General features: G+C 47.1%; 7 protein-coding genes across 8 annotated transcripts; 2 read left to right on the forward strand and 5 right to left on the reverse strand.

The window, feature by feature from the left end:
• Positions 1-10: 10 nt before the first annotated feature.
• LOC132265446 (uncharacterized) lies at positions 11-2,575 on the reverse strand. 2 transcript variants are annotated; one of them, XM_059766138.1, is made up of 3 exons: positions 2,325-2,575; positions 1,369-2,266; positions 11-1,300 (listed from the first exon to the last, which is right to left on the reverse strand). In XM_059766138.1, the coding sequence occupies exons 2-3, from the start codon at positions 1,505-1,507 to the stop codon at positions 675-677; spliced, it is 765 nt and encodes a 254-aa protein (XP_059622121.1). In that variant the 5' UTR covers positions 1,508-2,266; positions 2,325-2,575; the 3' UTR covers positions 11-674. The 2 variants fall into 2 exon arrangements, with proteins under 2 accessions (XP_059622121.1, XP_059622120.1); XM_059766137.1 differs by lacking the exon at positions 11-1,300 and having other exon boundaries at positions 1,537-2,266.
• A 146-nt stretch (positions 2,576-2,721) lies between these two features.
• On the reverse strand, positions 2,722-5,497 carry LOC132263810 (methylcrotonoyl-CoA carboxylase subunit alpha, mitochondrial). The gene is made up of 3 exons (XM_059763802.1): positions 5,198-5,497; positions 3,859-5,134; positions 2,722-3,797 (listed from the first exon to the last, which is right to left on the reverse strand). The coding sequence occupies exons 1-3, from the start codon at positions 5,224-5,226 to the stop codon at positions 3,003-3,005; spliced, it is 2,100 nt and encodes a 699-aa protein (XP_059619785.1). The 5' UTR covers positions 5,227-5,497; the 3' UTR covers positions 2,722-3,002.
• An 82-nt stretch (positions 5,498-5,579) lies between these two features.
• LOC132264678 (programmed cell death protein 2-like) lies at positions 5,580-7,429 on the reverse strand. Its single transcript, XM_059764957.1, has 4 exons — positions 7,210-7,429; positions 6,409-7,135; positions 6,197-6,341; positions 5,580-6,135 (listed from the first exon to the last, which is right to left on the reverse strand). The coding sequence occupies exons 1-4, from the start codon at positions 7,315-7,317 to the stop codon at positions 5,883-5,885; spliced, it is 1,233 nt and encodes a 410-aa protein (XP_059620940.1). The 5' UTR covers positions 7,318-7,429; the 3' UTR covers positions 5,580-5,882.
• A 43-nt stretch (positions 7,430-7,472) lies between these two features.
• On the reverse strand, positions 7,473-9,052 carry LOC132264679 (endonuclease III-like protein 1). Its single transcript, XM_059764958.1, has 3 exons — positions 8,732-9,052; positions 8,562-8,675; positions 7,473-7,977 (listed from the first exon to the last, which is right to left on the reverse strand). Exons 1-3 carry the CDS (start codon positions 9,050-9,052, stop codon positions 7,564-7,566), a joined length of 849 nt encoding a protein of 282 aa, XP_059620941.1. The 3' UTR covers positions 7,473-7,563.
• On the forward strand, positions 7,993-8,710 carry LOC132264680 (acylphosphatase-2-like). Its single transcript, XM_059764959.1, has 3 exons — positions 7,993-8,215; positions 8,272-8,381; positions 8,438-8,710. Exons 1-3 carry the CDS (start codon positions 8,009-8,011, stop codon positions 8,550-8,552), a joined length of 432 nt encoding a protein of 143 aa, XP_059620942.1. The 5' UTR covers positions 7,993-8,008; the 3' UTR covers positions 8,553-8,710.
• A 185-nt stretch (positions 9,053-9,237) lies between the features above and the next one.
• On the forward strand, positions 9,238-10,867 carry LOC132264946 (HIV Tat-specific factor 1-like). The gene has a single exon (XM_059765295.1). The coding sequence runs from the start codon at positions 9,365-9,367 to the stop codon at positions 10,865-10,867; it is 1,503 nt and encodes a 500-aa protein (XP_059621278.1). The 5' UTR covers positions 9,238-9,364.
• Positions 10,868-10,944: 77 nt separating this feature from the next.
• On the reverse strand, positions 10,945-13,255 carry LOC132264299 (uncharacterized). Its single transcript, XM_059764432.1, has 3 exons — positions 13,044-13,255; positions 11,745-12,976; positions 10,945-11,569 (listed from the first exon to the last, which is right to left on the reverse strand). Exons 1-2 carry the CDS (start codon positions 13,216-13,218, stop codon positions 12,324-12,326), a joined length of 828 nt encoding a protein of 275 aa, XP_059620415.1. The 5' UTR covers positions 13,219-13,255; the 3' UTR covers positions 10,945-11,569; positions 11,745-12,323.
• Positions 13,256-13,774: the final 519 nt, after the last annotated feature.

Here is a 13,774-nt window from a genome sequence, read left to right on the forward strand (position 1 = left end):
ATTTCTTCCCAAAAAATCAATTTATTACAAATTTGAGAAATTGACGAATTATATGCTAAAGAAATTAGAAAATGTTCAGAACATTTCACGCGTATCCGCAGAAAATCACTGTGCGCAAACGTCTAACAATTATGAGTCCATAATTCATGTATTATCTATAGTATCACCACAAAAAGAGGCCATGAAGTTGGTAAATCATTTATATTCAAAGACATTCATTTCTAGCCGTGAACTTACTGATAATAGAACTTTTAGTGTATTCAGGAAATCTATGCAAATCTTATTCACACAGTCTTTGAAAAGATTATCCAGAATACACAGATAAATGACATAAAACAATCAACTGCAAATCAAATTAGATTCTATTTGAGTAGCATTTAATTCCACCGTGTATTATAATTATAATTATTTTGGCGATTCTCAGACATTGCAACGTCATTCCCAAGATGATAAGAGATACATTCAAATGAGAAAACCATAAATTTGCACTTCATGACACGGTGTGAGAATTCAGTCACTTTTCCTGTTCACTCTGAATAACTAATAGCATCGATTCGTGAATTAATAGAGGTAGAAAACCACTTTTTCTACATATAAAATGTCCAATACATTCAACATTTGTCTTCCTACCAGTTGTACAATATTTGTGGATTTTGAGAGAAGAGAAAAATGAGTTAATCAAACAATTTGGCCACTTCATCGGAGACCATCAGGAAAATGTCCCTCTCCAGCTTGATCCTGACTCTGGGCGGCAGCAGTCTCAGCTTCTCATCCAACGCCAGCGTAAATCCCGATGGTTTCGGGCTTGGTAACCTCACCGATGGCACTTGGGGCAGTCTCTGTTCCTCCACTTCCCTGGAATTGCTGCTGAATCCATTGACAGCATTGGGGAACATCGAGCGCACTGACCTAATCTCAAAGTCTTCATTCCTCGTGGTGGTCTCCCTTGGCTCCACGATCCGCAGAGTCGCCAAGTCACTGGGAAAGTCCTCCGTCTTCACCTCTGAATCATCGTACATCTCATCAGGATCCAGAAACAGTGGATCCACAGCCGGTTCCAGCAGACTGACACTACGATTACGCAGATTTACCACGCGGTTTGAGCTTCCCGGCGGTCGTCCTCGCACACTTCCGCTTCTATGACTTCCCAATTGAGGCACTTCCGGAGGCAAATTCCTGAAAGATTTCTTCAAGAAGTCCAACCTGCGCTTCAGTGGCAAATCCTTCTCTTCGCACTTCTGTGTGTAGATCCTTCTCAACTCGTCTCTCAGCTCTCGGTACTTCTTTTTGCACTTCGTAACTGGAAAAACAGGAATTGTAGAAATTTTAATCAATAAAATTTATAGGGAAATATGCAGCGAACTTTACCTTGCCAACCCTGCATTTGTTGACCAATTCTTTTCCACGTTTTGTACCTCATGAATGGATTCCTGTTTTCCGGATGATCAGGATCCCACACACAGTTGTGCATCTTCAGGAGGGTCAGGAATTTCTCGTCAATATACATGTCTAATCGCAAATGCCTGAGAATCGCAACACAGACACAAGACGCCAAAATTCTTATTCTTCTTACTGATGATGATGACAAATGGTAGTTAAAAGGTTTTCAGCATGGAAGATTGACATGAATTTTGGCGGTCTTTTCACCGTTAATGATGGAATAACTGGGCTGCCTCGTTGGAGACAATCTCGAAAATGTCCTTCTCCAGCTTAATCCTGGCTCTGGGCGGAAACAATCTCAGCTTCTCGTCCAGCGCCAGCGTGAATCCAGACGGTTGAGAACTTGGCAGTGTCCAAGGAACTACCACAGAAGCCACTTGGGGCAGACTCTGTTCCTCCACGTGTGTGGATTGGTTGCTGAATCCATTGGATGCGTTGGGATACAAGGAGTGAACTGATCTGATCGACAAGTCATCATTTCTCGGAATCGCTTGCTCTTGAAGGCCTTCTGTCTGCCCAGGAATACTGACCATATCATTCGGATCTAGGAACACAAATTCCATCGGATTCACTCGATCAAACGAACTGCCCGTGCTATTCTCATGATTCCCAGAATAGCTGGAGTTCTGACTGTCTTCTATGGCTGGACTTCCCCTATCTGCTTTAATTGCAATTGGCTTCTTGACGACGTTCTTAGGGAAAGACTTGCTCAAGAAACTCAACTTGTCCAATAGATTCAGATTTCCTGAATTCCTTAAATTCCTTAATTTCTGATTGCATTGATAGACAGCTCTGAGCTTGGCGTACTCCTCTTTAGTTTGGCTTGCTGTGAGAAAGATGAAAATAATTAATCATATGAAATTTATGGCCATAAGACAACTCACCACTCCATTTCATGCGAAAAGCCACATCTTCCCAAACCACACTCTTCAATTCAGTACACTGATTTCCCGGATGATTAAGATCCCACAGACACCGATTGGCTTTCAAGAGCCCCACAAACTTATTGTTTATTGATTCAGCATTGCGTTGCTTTCGATTAGCTTTAGCTACACTTGCAATCCCAGGCATTTTGTGGATCTCTCTGAGTCTCTGCACAAATTTGCTGATCACACAAAACACGCGTCGATGACACTTCTATGTTCGCAATTGAAATGGTTCTAGCGGCTTTTTGTTTACAAACAGAATATCCCGCTATTTATGCAATATATCTGAAAATTCTCACCCCCAAAGGATGACTCAACATATTTCATTGCACCTTCGGCATAAGTCCTTTCACGTCAAGTAAGATTTATTAATATTTCATATCAAAATTGCTTTAAATGATATTGAAGTGTTTTCCTCGATGTATAAAAAAACATCGAAATCGTGAGATTTGAATCACAACTGACAAATTAGGGATCATCCGGAGGAGAATTCCTCCAGGAACTGCCCAGATCCATTTCTGTGTCATTCCTATGTCACATTCGGTTGCTTTATTTGGTCAATATGTACACCAAAGTGTTTGTACTTGGAATAAATGCAATTCTGGTGTAAATAGCAAGAAATCTCTACTCAAGTCCTCACTTCGCCTCCTCTTCTTCACTCTCAAAGGCCACAATGACGGCTCCCTTGGCCATGTTCTGTCCCGGCTGGCCGCCCACACTCTTCACAACCGCATCCCTTGGCGCCTTCAGCATGTGCTCCATCTTCATGGCGATTATCACAGCCAGAGGATCGCCGGACTTCACCTTATCGCCCGCCTTCACGAACACCTTGTCCAGCACTCCGGGCATTGGCGATACCACTTGGTTGTGCGCAGAAGCTCCTCCCTCGCCAGCGATGCTGAGGAACTTCGGCGGAATCACTTCCAGTTCCGTCTTGCCGGCGTCTGTGAAGATGGCAACTTCCTGAGGTGAAATGACAGCGCTGAAATTCCCGAAAACTCCATCAATTGTGCACCGAAGACTGAATCTGCTGGCATCTGGCAGTGGTTTCCACTGCACGCTCCTCCACTCGCCCTGATTCACCCTGGCCTTCAGTTGACCATCGCTGCTGGTCACCTCAACGCTGTTCACCTTGTCGCCGCTCTTGAACTTGATTTCTCGCACGGCGACGTGATTGAGACGGAAGTTATTGGCATCGTTGAACTGATTCGAGAATCCTCCAGAAGCCACACCATTGGCCTGGGCGGCGTTCAGCTCATTCACAACCACTGCCACTGCCGCCTGGATGAGGAGAGAGTCGGAGACAACAAGAGGTGGGAAGAGAGTGTCGAAATGCTGAGGAATGAAGCCTGTGTGAACGTCTGCAGCGCGGAAGAAGGGATGATTGGCCAGATCCAGCAAGAAGTTCACATTCGTTTCTAGTCCGGTGATCTGTGTGAAAGGAAGAAAGACAGTCAAATTAGGGCTTCTGATCAGCATTGGCAATACTCACATGATAATCTCTCAGCCTGGCAATCAAGCTGTCCAGAGCTTGAGTTCTGTTTTCTCCCCAGACCACTAATTTCGCGATCATGGGATCGTAGTGGATGGACACTTCGTCGCCCTGACGCACGCCAGTCTCCACCCTCACGTTCTGATCAGGAACTGGCGTGGAGAGGTGATCCAACGGTCCTGCGCCCGGTAAGAATCCTCCACGAGGATTCTCAGCGTATATTCTCGCCTCGAAAGCGTGTCCACGACGCTTTATCTGCTCCTGTGTCACTGGTAGAGGCTCTCCCGACGCGATGCGGATCTGCCACTCCACCAAGTCCGTTCCCGTGATCATCTCAGTGATGGGATGCTCAACCTGGAGGCGCGTGTTCATCTCCATGAAGTGGAAGGAGAGATCCTCCTTGTCCAGAATGAACTCCACCGTGCCTGCGCCGACGTAGCCCACCGCCTTGGCCGCCCTCACGGCTGCCTCGCCCAGTTCTGTGCGCAGCTGCTCCGACAGTCCAGGCGCTGGAGCCTCCTCGATGATCTTCTGGTGGCGGCGCTGCACAGAGCAATCCCTCTCGAACAGATACACCGCATCGCCGTACTTATCGGCGAAGATCTGCACCTCGACGTGCCTTGGCGAGCGCACGAATCTCTCCAGGAGCATCGAACTGTCGCCAAAAGCCTTCTCGGACTCCGTGCGAGCCGAATTGAGCTGCGTGAGGAAGTCAGCCTCGCTCTCGGCGATTCTCATGCCCTTTCCTCCGCCCCCGCGCACCGCTTTGATCATCAGCGGGAAGCCAATCTTGCGCGCCTCGGCAATCAGCTTCTCATCCGACTGATCCTCACCGTGATAGCCGTTGATGATCGGCACTCCTGCCTCGGCCATGATGTGCTTCGACGTGCTCTTGATGCCCATGTCGCGGATGGCCGACGCCGGTGGGCCCATGAAGATGATCCCCTCGCGCTGGCACATGTCAGAGAACTCCACGCTCTCCGACAAGAAGCCGTAGCCCGGATGAATGGCCTGGCATTTGGCGGCCTTCGCCACCTGTATTATCTTATCTGCCCGCAGATAGGATTGCTGCGAAGCCGGAGGCCCAATGTGGTAAGCCTCGTCCGCCACCTGGACGTGCAGGGAATTGGCATCGGCGTCAGAATACACCGCCACCGTCTGGACGCCGAGTCTTCGCGCTGTCCTCACCACTCGACACGCGATCTCGCCGCGATTTGCGATGAGGATCTTATTGATGGGTTGCGTGGCGATCTTCTGGGCAGCCGTGGAGAACCACCTGTTGGGGAATCAACAACTCTGTTAGATGCAGGACAAGGTTGTGTGTGGATAACCACCTGACCTCCTCATTGACTGGCCAAAATGAAGCATTTTTCGCTGTCTTCCTGTCGCAAATTTGCACAAATATTACGTAATGGCGCGGCCACACTTGACTTTTGACACACAAGTTTGCACAGATTTTCTCACGGGGAAAACAACCTCTTGCAGAGCTGGTTTATCACAGATTACGCACTGATCACACACTCAGGCACTTGAAAATGCTATTTCTGGTACGATTGAGGACCTGCCGTCCTCTTAAAGCTCTTATCTGTGGCAAAAATGCAGGAAGACTCACTATCGCAATCAGCTGCGCTCACATGGGGCCAATGCTGATTGATTACACGTCACGTAGAGAATCGATTCCGAGCTCGCGCGCGTAAAGAATGAAAGTGAAAATTTCACTGTGTTATCAGTTTATTTTTGCTGACTTTCCTCGAAAGTTGTTGCACATCTACTCTGTGTGTGTGATAAATTTACTTTTTGAACATCCGTACAGAAATATCGTGAACAAGATAAAATTCAAATATAGATTTCTACTGCGAGTGTCGCAATTCCGAAAAGATCCTACTCTCTTCACATCCTCTTCCTCAATCTCTAGTATTACACATTGACTCCAAAACGACCTAATTGAACTCCTTCTTCACTTCCACACGCTACAATTCGATCATCTACTGACGTGTTATCGGTAAAATTGATTTGGGAATAATTTATGTCTCCTCCTGCACGATGACATTCTCAATGCGCATCTTGTCTGGCGTGTCCCAGCAGCTCTTGGAACAGGTGTAGATGAGCACGTTGCCGAACTCAATGGGTGCCTGATCACAGTTCTCCAGCTGGAGATGAGGAATAATCGTTGGCAACAGTTGCAGCTCACAGATTAGATCACTTCCGCAGTATGTGCACTTGGGAATGGACTCCTTCAAGTAGCTTATGAGTAATGGCACTGTATTCCGGGAATACCTGGAATCAATGGACAGAATCATAGCTTGGGATGTTCTCTAGCATTGCGCAGCACACTTACCTTAGGATTTGTCCAGGATTCTCCTGGATTCGCGTGATAAATGCGTGAAACATCACGTCACCATGAGCAGGAACACCCTTCTCATAGTGCTCTCCATCTCCCAGGATCTCACCGCCTCCGGCGCCTTCTGGACTCTTCTTGAGATCTGGAAATCACATTAAAAAGCGCTCATCAATATGCCCAAAACTCTCCCCAAATAATCCAATTCTTACCCTCGTCTTTCTTCTGATACTCCTGAATGAGATCTCTGATGTGATCTGAATGTTCCACTGCTGACTGACTCTCTTCGGCCACGTTGATGAAGAAGCTCCTGAGCGTGAGATTCACCTGTTCGGACGACAGCACGCTGTTCTGCCGGAACAGCGCAATGAGATCTCTCTGTGGCACCACCGGACTGTCAATGATGATCAACTCCGTCTCGTCCATCTCAATTTCCGCCGACGCTTTGGGCGAATTGTTCACAGCAGCGGCTCCGCCCTCTTGCGCCCCACTGTTGGCATTGCGCTCATCGATATGGACATTCTCGATAATATTGAGCAGATCCACTTCCGTGGAATTACTCTCGTCGTCCTCATCAGACATCTTGTCGCTCTTGCTGATGGTGTTGCCATTCTCCTCATTGCAGTTCTCAGCGTCTGCCAGCTTCGTGTCTTCCGGCACGTCCCAGTCATTGGCTCCGGCGCACCAGTTCACGTTCACCGTGTGACTCTCGGCGCCGCGGAAACGCGTGGTGTCCTTCTCGAAGGTCTTCTCCAGCGTCTGGGAGCGCACGCAGAGCCAGCTGCTGGACTGGCTGGAGCAGGAGTTCAAGCAGGAGAAGACGTAAAGCGTCCTGTGAAATTGCGAACCCTCCAGTGGGGCGTAGATTTGGAGGACGAGGGGCCGCGCGAGGCCGCACAGCGGACAGTTGGGCACCGTGATGCCCGATATTGGCCAATTCTGCAAGCATGAGACACAAAATCAGGTCAGACATGGGTTAACGAAAACACCCCGAATGCAGACAAAACACTCACGGGAGTCCCTCCTATTTTGTTTGTGGTGAAATCCACCGAGGAAGCATGCTTCTCCGACACGTACTCATCCGGATAGCCCAAATACACGACTGGCCAATTGACAGCCATACTAATTGCAACAATGTATCACAAGAAACCCTATTATTAACTATTTGTTCGTGAATTTTCACTCACAAAGGACCATCTTTTCACTCCTTCATTGACACACACGATGAAGTTTTTACACCTCTGTCAACTGGAAGGTTTTTCGCACTCTTTACCGTTGATACACTGTTAAAAAACAGTCTTTAAGGTCTTCAAAAATATCCCTGGGCAAGGATATAGGAAAAACTGCACCTTAGTTCAGGATTAAATTCATTTCTTTCCCTTAGATTTGGGTTTCTTAATATTCGCCGAGGGACAGATTGCATTGTTGGCGCAGGAGTCGCATTTTGGGGCCACCGGAGTGCAGATAGTCTGCCCAAATCCCACCAGAATCAGGTTGATTTCGTCCCACAGCTCAAAAGGAAGCCATCCCTCGAGGGCAATCCGGGTTTTCTCCGGATCCTTCGTGGGCTTCTGCGTCCACTTGAGCCGATTGACGATTCGATGGACGTGCGTGTCGACGCCAATGCCTGAGACTTCGCCCCAGGCGACATTCATGCAGAGATGAGCCATCTTAGGACCCACTCCGGGCAGAGCAATCAACTCCTTCACAGTTCTGGGAATGTCACCGTCATACTTGTCCAGCAGAATCTGCGATGTCAGCTTTAGGAACTTCGCCTTGTTCTGAAAGATGACCAGAACAGATAGGTTAGAGATGCTGTCAAACAGTTCATTTCGGAATCCTAGGAAACTACTTCAAACAATCATTCTTCTCTTCTGTTGCACGGCGCCAGTCTTTTCAAGCAATTATTGCGATAGTGACGCAGAGTCAATAAGTGAGTGTAGAGAGGCGGAAATGGCAGGAATTATTTCCTGTGAATTCGAAGTGTTCGGGATTGTTCAGGGTGTTTTCTTCAGGAAGGTAAATCTTTCGGGATTGCGCGATGTTCATGAGGTTGACGATCTTCTCTCTTGCAGCACACGCAGAAACAGGCCTCAGAATTGGGCCTGAAGGGATGGTGTATGAATACATATGATGGAACTGTGAAGGGAGTCATGGAAGGATCTCCTGACCAAATTAGAAAAATGTATAGACAATTATTTACGATTGATGAAGATTACTGAGGAAATTCTGTAATTGCAGGAAAGACTGGCTTCAGCATGTTGGAAGTCCTCAGAGCAAGATTGACAAAGCTGTCTTCAGTCCGGATAAATCAATTCCCGACTACACTTTCACCAAATTCTCAGTCAAACACTAGATTTCTCACCCTGTAGAACGACACCGGGACGAGGAGTTGCTCCAGTTTGCTAGTCTCCCACTTCACGAGGTTCTCCGGCTTCAGTCCCTCCTTCCTCAGTCTGTTCATCGCATCGTATGTAACCTTGAACACCGAAAAAATGTAAGATTTGCCATGAACTCATCCGCTTTCTCAATTACCTGGTCCTTGGTCTGGCTGGAGAGCATGAGAGAGACAAGTGCACAGAATCTCTTGGTCTTCTCGTCCTCCGCATCGTCACAGCATCGACTGCATCCCATGGTGTCGACCGGAGCCTTGAAGTCCTGCCTCATGCCGCGTAGATTCTTAAGAGTTTCTTGCCAATTCTTCGGCTCCCACTTTACCACCTTTGCTTCCTTCTCCGGCTGAGGTTCATCATCCTCCGGGGCTTTTGATGAAGTGCTTGCAGCTACTGTCTTCGCAGCGGCTCTCCTTCGAGACATTTTCCTTATTTGCGGAAGCACTGATGATTTCTTGAGCATTCGACGTTGCTAATTCTTCGGCCTTGATGATTTGGCATAAGTAATCAAGTGAATTATTGAGAATTTTCCAAGAAATCCACAAATTTCTGAGAGGATGCCGCGCGATTTATTTACACACACCTAACCTCAAATGCTCTCATCGAACAGATTCTATGTTTTAATCGATTGGCGGACGTGCTGATCGTATTATTGTTTTGGAAAATCATACCGCTCTTTCACAGTGATTTCCTGGAAGTAAACACCTGATTCTTCTCTCTATCGAAGCCCGAACTGACTTTGCACCAGAAAGCTGTCTTTCTGTCACATCACAGCATGTCCGGAGTCGACGAGGAGGCGCCGGGCAATGAGGCGGAAAAAGTGCCTAAGGAGGAGGCAAATGAAGATGATTCCTCTGAGCTGCCAAAGGATGTGGACAAGGCTGTGAATAGTGAGGAGCAAGAGAGTGGTGTGCCTTCGACTGCGGCAGAAGTGTTGAGTGATTCGACGGATTTGGGTGAGAAGAAGCCAGCGAATGAGGAGTACGCGAAGCACATTGTAAGGGATGAAAGTGGGGCGGCAATTTACGTGGATCCCAGCACAAAGCTGAAATATCGCTGGTGCGAGGAGAAAAATGAGTGGGTGCTTCAAACGGCGACGGAGACGGAGGCGAAGGATCCCTACGAGACGGAGCACTATCGCTGGTGTGCCGAGAAGGGCGAGTGGGTGCTGAAGGAGGAGCGGCTGGAGAATGAGTTCTACACGTGGTCGAGTGAGAAGGGCGAGTGGGTGCCCAAGGCGGGGAAGAATGGGGAGTATGTGGACAAGGACGGTGTCCGATATGCTTGGGATGCGGAGAAGAGCGCCTGGTTCCCTGCCATCGATGAGGATTTCATGGCGCATTACCAGATGAATTACGGATTTGTTGATAATACGGGTGAGGACCAGAAGCCAGTGTTGGCTATGCCTGAGGCTCCGGCCAGTGAGCCGAAGTGCGAGGAGAAGGTGGCCGGAGTGAAGAGGAAAGCAACGCAGGAACCACCGAAATGGTTTGATTTGCCACCAGAGCAGAACACTAAAGTCTATGTGTCGAATCTGCCGGAGGACATCACGGAGGAAGAGTTCGTGAGTGTCATGTCCAAGTGTGGCATGATTATGCGGGACATTCAGACGCAGAAGCTCAAAGTGAAATTGTACATGGAAGCAGATGGGCAGCTTAAGGGTGACGGATTGTGTGACTACATTAAGGTGGAGTCCGTGGAGTTGGCACTAAACATTCTTGATGGCTATGAATTGCGTGGCAAGAAGTTGAGTGTGCAGAGAGCGAAATTTCACATGCGTGGCGAGTACAATCCGGCACTGAAGCCAAGGAAGAAGAAAAAGGACAAGGAGAAGATAAAGAAGATCAAGGAGAAATTGTTCGACTGGCGTCCGGACAAGATGCGCGGCGAGCGGGCGAAACATGAGAAAGTGGTGGTGGTGAAGAATCTCTTCGCCCCCGAGACCTTCGACAAGGAAGTTCAACTGATCCTTGAGTATCAGAACGACTTGAGGGAGGAGTGTGCCAAATGCGGAACCGTTCGCAAGGTTGTCATTTACGATAGACATGCCGAAGGAGTCGCTCAGGTGACAATGGCCGATCCTGAGGAGGCGGATTTGGTGGTGAAGCTGCTCGATGGACGATTCTTCGGCAAGCGGAAACTGGCGGCTGAGATTTGGGATGGAAAGACGAAATTCAAAATTGTGGAGACAGAAACGGAAGCCCAGGAGAGATTGAAGAAATGGGACAAGTATTTGGAGCAGAAGGAAGCGGAAAGGGAGGCAAATGAGAGTGAATAATAATTTGTATGTGTACCTAAATATACTTGTTCATTAAAAAAGTTCCAATTTTTTATCGTATATAATTTATTCGCTAAAGGAAAAGTTCACAAATGAATGTGTGAATGGCCCTAACACGTTTAGCTTAACATTCTAATACAAAATGTTTGTTGTGTGTATTTTTATCATATCCTCGAAGAGCAATGAAGTCTCTTTACATACATATATTGAGTGAATTTGAAATTATATAAAAACCCACAAATCTACGCATAGAGTCACGAAAAATCCTTAAATTTCCAGGAAAATTATACTTAAAAGCCATCTCGAGAAGGTGAATCTCATTGCTGCCGCTGTTTCTTCCCTCTCCGCGGTCAAAATGAGGAATTGCAATGCTGATCAGAGTGGGATTAGCGGCGAGTGAAGACAGTTACTGATGTTTGTACTCCCTGATCTTCGAGGAGAAGAGATTGAGGAAGGCGATCTGCAAATCAATGAAGTTCTGCTGCGAAATATTGGCAGTCTTCACTTGCAGAGACATGCTCTTGAAGAAGTAGTCTACGTGCGTGTCCTCAATCTCAATGAAGGGGTTCTGGTTCTTGTCCTCCGTCTTCATCTTCTTCCCTGGCGGTGTCAGTGTCCTGATCATGTCGTCGGACTCGTCGTTGGAGAACACAGTCCAATCGCTGATCTCCGAGAAGTCCGGGCCCGGTTCATCCACTTTGACTGAAATCACAGAATTGCGTTAATGAAGAGCCTTCTTGAGCACAGAAAGCCAACATTTGGCAGCCTTCGCAGGATTCCTTCTCGTCGCCTTTCCAGGCCTCAATCACAGCCAAACTCCTCAAGCACATCCATTAGGAATGCGAATGGTGTGGAAAAGTGTGTGAAAAGAACTTACTGTTTTCCACCTTCCTCTGTGGCCTAGTGAGAAACTCAGCATATCTTATAACTTCCGGACATTTTTCACACTTCTGCAGATGCTCCGTCATCCTCGTCGCATTCTTGATGATAACGTAATTGCAGTAGATGCATCGCACTTTGTCGCTGGACGCCTCGAAGTGTTTGTGTATCTCGGATTTCCGTCTCATGATTCTTTCAGGAAAGTTGGGAAAGTATCAAATATTACCAAAATTACTGAAGAAAATGTGAAAGAAAGTTTTTTATAATTGCAGAAAATATATTGTGACAGTATTGCGCGTGAAGTTGCTCAAAGATGGCACAAATTACATCGTTAATAACGAATTTTTCTATATTTTTCAAGAAAATCACCCATTTCGGGAAAGAGATTTAGGAAATTTTCGTGTATTTTACTAATTTTCTTGTGTTCTCACAATGAAATCATTAAATACAACACAGATGCATTGCCAGTGTAAATCCAGGATATTTTTTCCTCTACAATTTATCCACTGAAGTTGGCAATGATTTTATCGAAAGACCGAGAAAGGCAAGAAGCCTTCGCAAAGTGCTCACCATCAGTTCATTTGGACTTTCTGTAAGATTGTAATTTGTTTGCCATGATATTGAGAATGGTGCCCTGAAGATCCAGGAAGTTCTCACTGGACAGATGGGCTCGCTTGACCTGCTGCGAAATGCTCCTGAAGAAGTAATCAATGTGAGATTCGTCGTCTTCGAAATCATCATTGCAGCCCTGCTGACGATTTGGTGTCATCTGAGAGGAGTTCTGACCATTGTCCGGGCCAAACTGGAATCGGTGGTTGTTCATCATGTTGCCCATGTTATTGGGCTGAGATTGCCTTGCGTCTCCGCGGTGTTGGTTGTTGCCCATTGACGGTGGGAAGGGGATGTTCATGCCTGGATTGGGACCAAATCTGGAGAATCTGTCGTCAAAGTTGTTCATGTCGCGCGGCGGAATGAGTGACGGAGCCGTGAAGCCGAGGAGCGAAGGCAGGAGAGCATTCTGTTGAAATCCTCCTTGTTGGCTCTGCTGCCCACCTCTGTTCCTGTTGTCCGGCTGCCGAAGCTGGAAAAATCTCTCGGCAAACACCATTGATCTGTAGTAGGGAAATCGACTCTGGGCCATTTCGGCGGTGATTGTGCCCGCAATGACCAACTCATGAAGCTGTATGAATCTGGTGAGGAATTTCTGGAAGGACTTCTTGCACTGTGTCACTGAAATAGAGTGTAAAATCCGTGCAATTCGAACCGTAATCAATCATCAATTACGACAATGACTTACAGGAATTGTCACATCTGGTGGCCACAATTTTCCACATTTGCGCCTTTAGCTGATTATCCTGGAACCGAGGATCTTGCTTATCGTAGAGACATGGGAATGATCTCACTTGCTCAATCAAGTTCTTCTCGAACTTCTTCTGCTCCTCTGGCGATTTCGGCAATTTTGCGACACTCATCTCAAAGCACTGGAAGAAAATCAACAAACACACTATGATGGGTGTCCGAGACTCAGTGCTGCCAACACATGCGAACTGAATCCGATTTTTACCGGCATGAAATGAACACAATACATTCTGAGTTTGGTGGCGCTGCCGAGAGGACGCAAAAACCCGCACTCGAGAATTTTCTATAAATTACAGTTTTCAAGTCTTTTGGTTTTTCTTGGTTTGGTGAAGAGTTATAGTCAGGAGAAAGCTTGAGAGGAGTAGACAAGGATGGCGGAAGGAGGAGGAGGGGAAGACCCTCCTGATAGGCCTCCGGTGGCACCGGAGGTCTTTCAATACAACGAAGGACTAAAATATCTATCGTGCAAAGTGATCATTGCGAAGCCAAATGGCAGTGCTAGTGCATTTGAAGTAAATAATGCAATGAAAGGACAATTTACCCGAAGTGAGGTCATAATGGAGCAATTTGGAAAGAGGGTTATTGCATATTGCAGCAATGCGAAGATCGCCAACGCCCTAACCTCAAATGACCACGTGCGAGAGGCAGGTTTCAATGCGTACATACCGT

This window comes from Phlebotomus argentipes, unplaced genomic scaffold (genome assembly GCF_947086385.1).
Source record: "Phlebotomus argentipes unplaced genomic scaffold, Phlebotomus argentipes genome assembly contig_2, whole genome shotgun sequence".
In the NCBI taxonomy this organism is placed as follows: Eukaryota; Metazoa; Arthropoda; class Insecta; order Diptera; family Psychodidae; genus Phlebotomus; species Phlebotomus argentipes.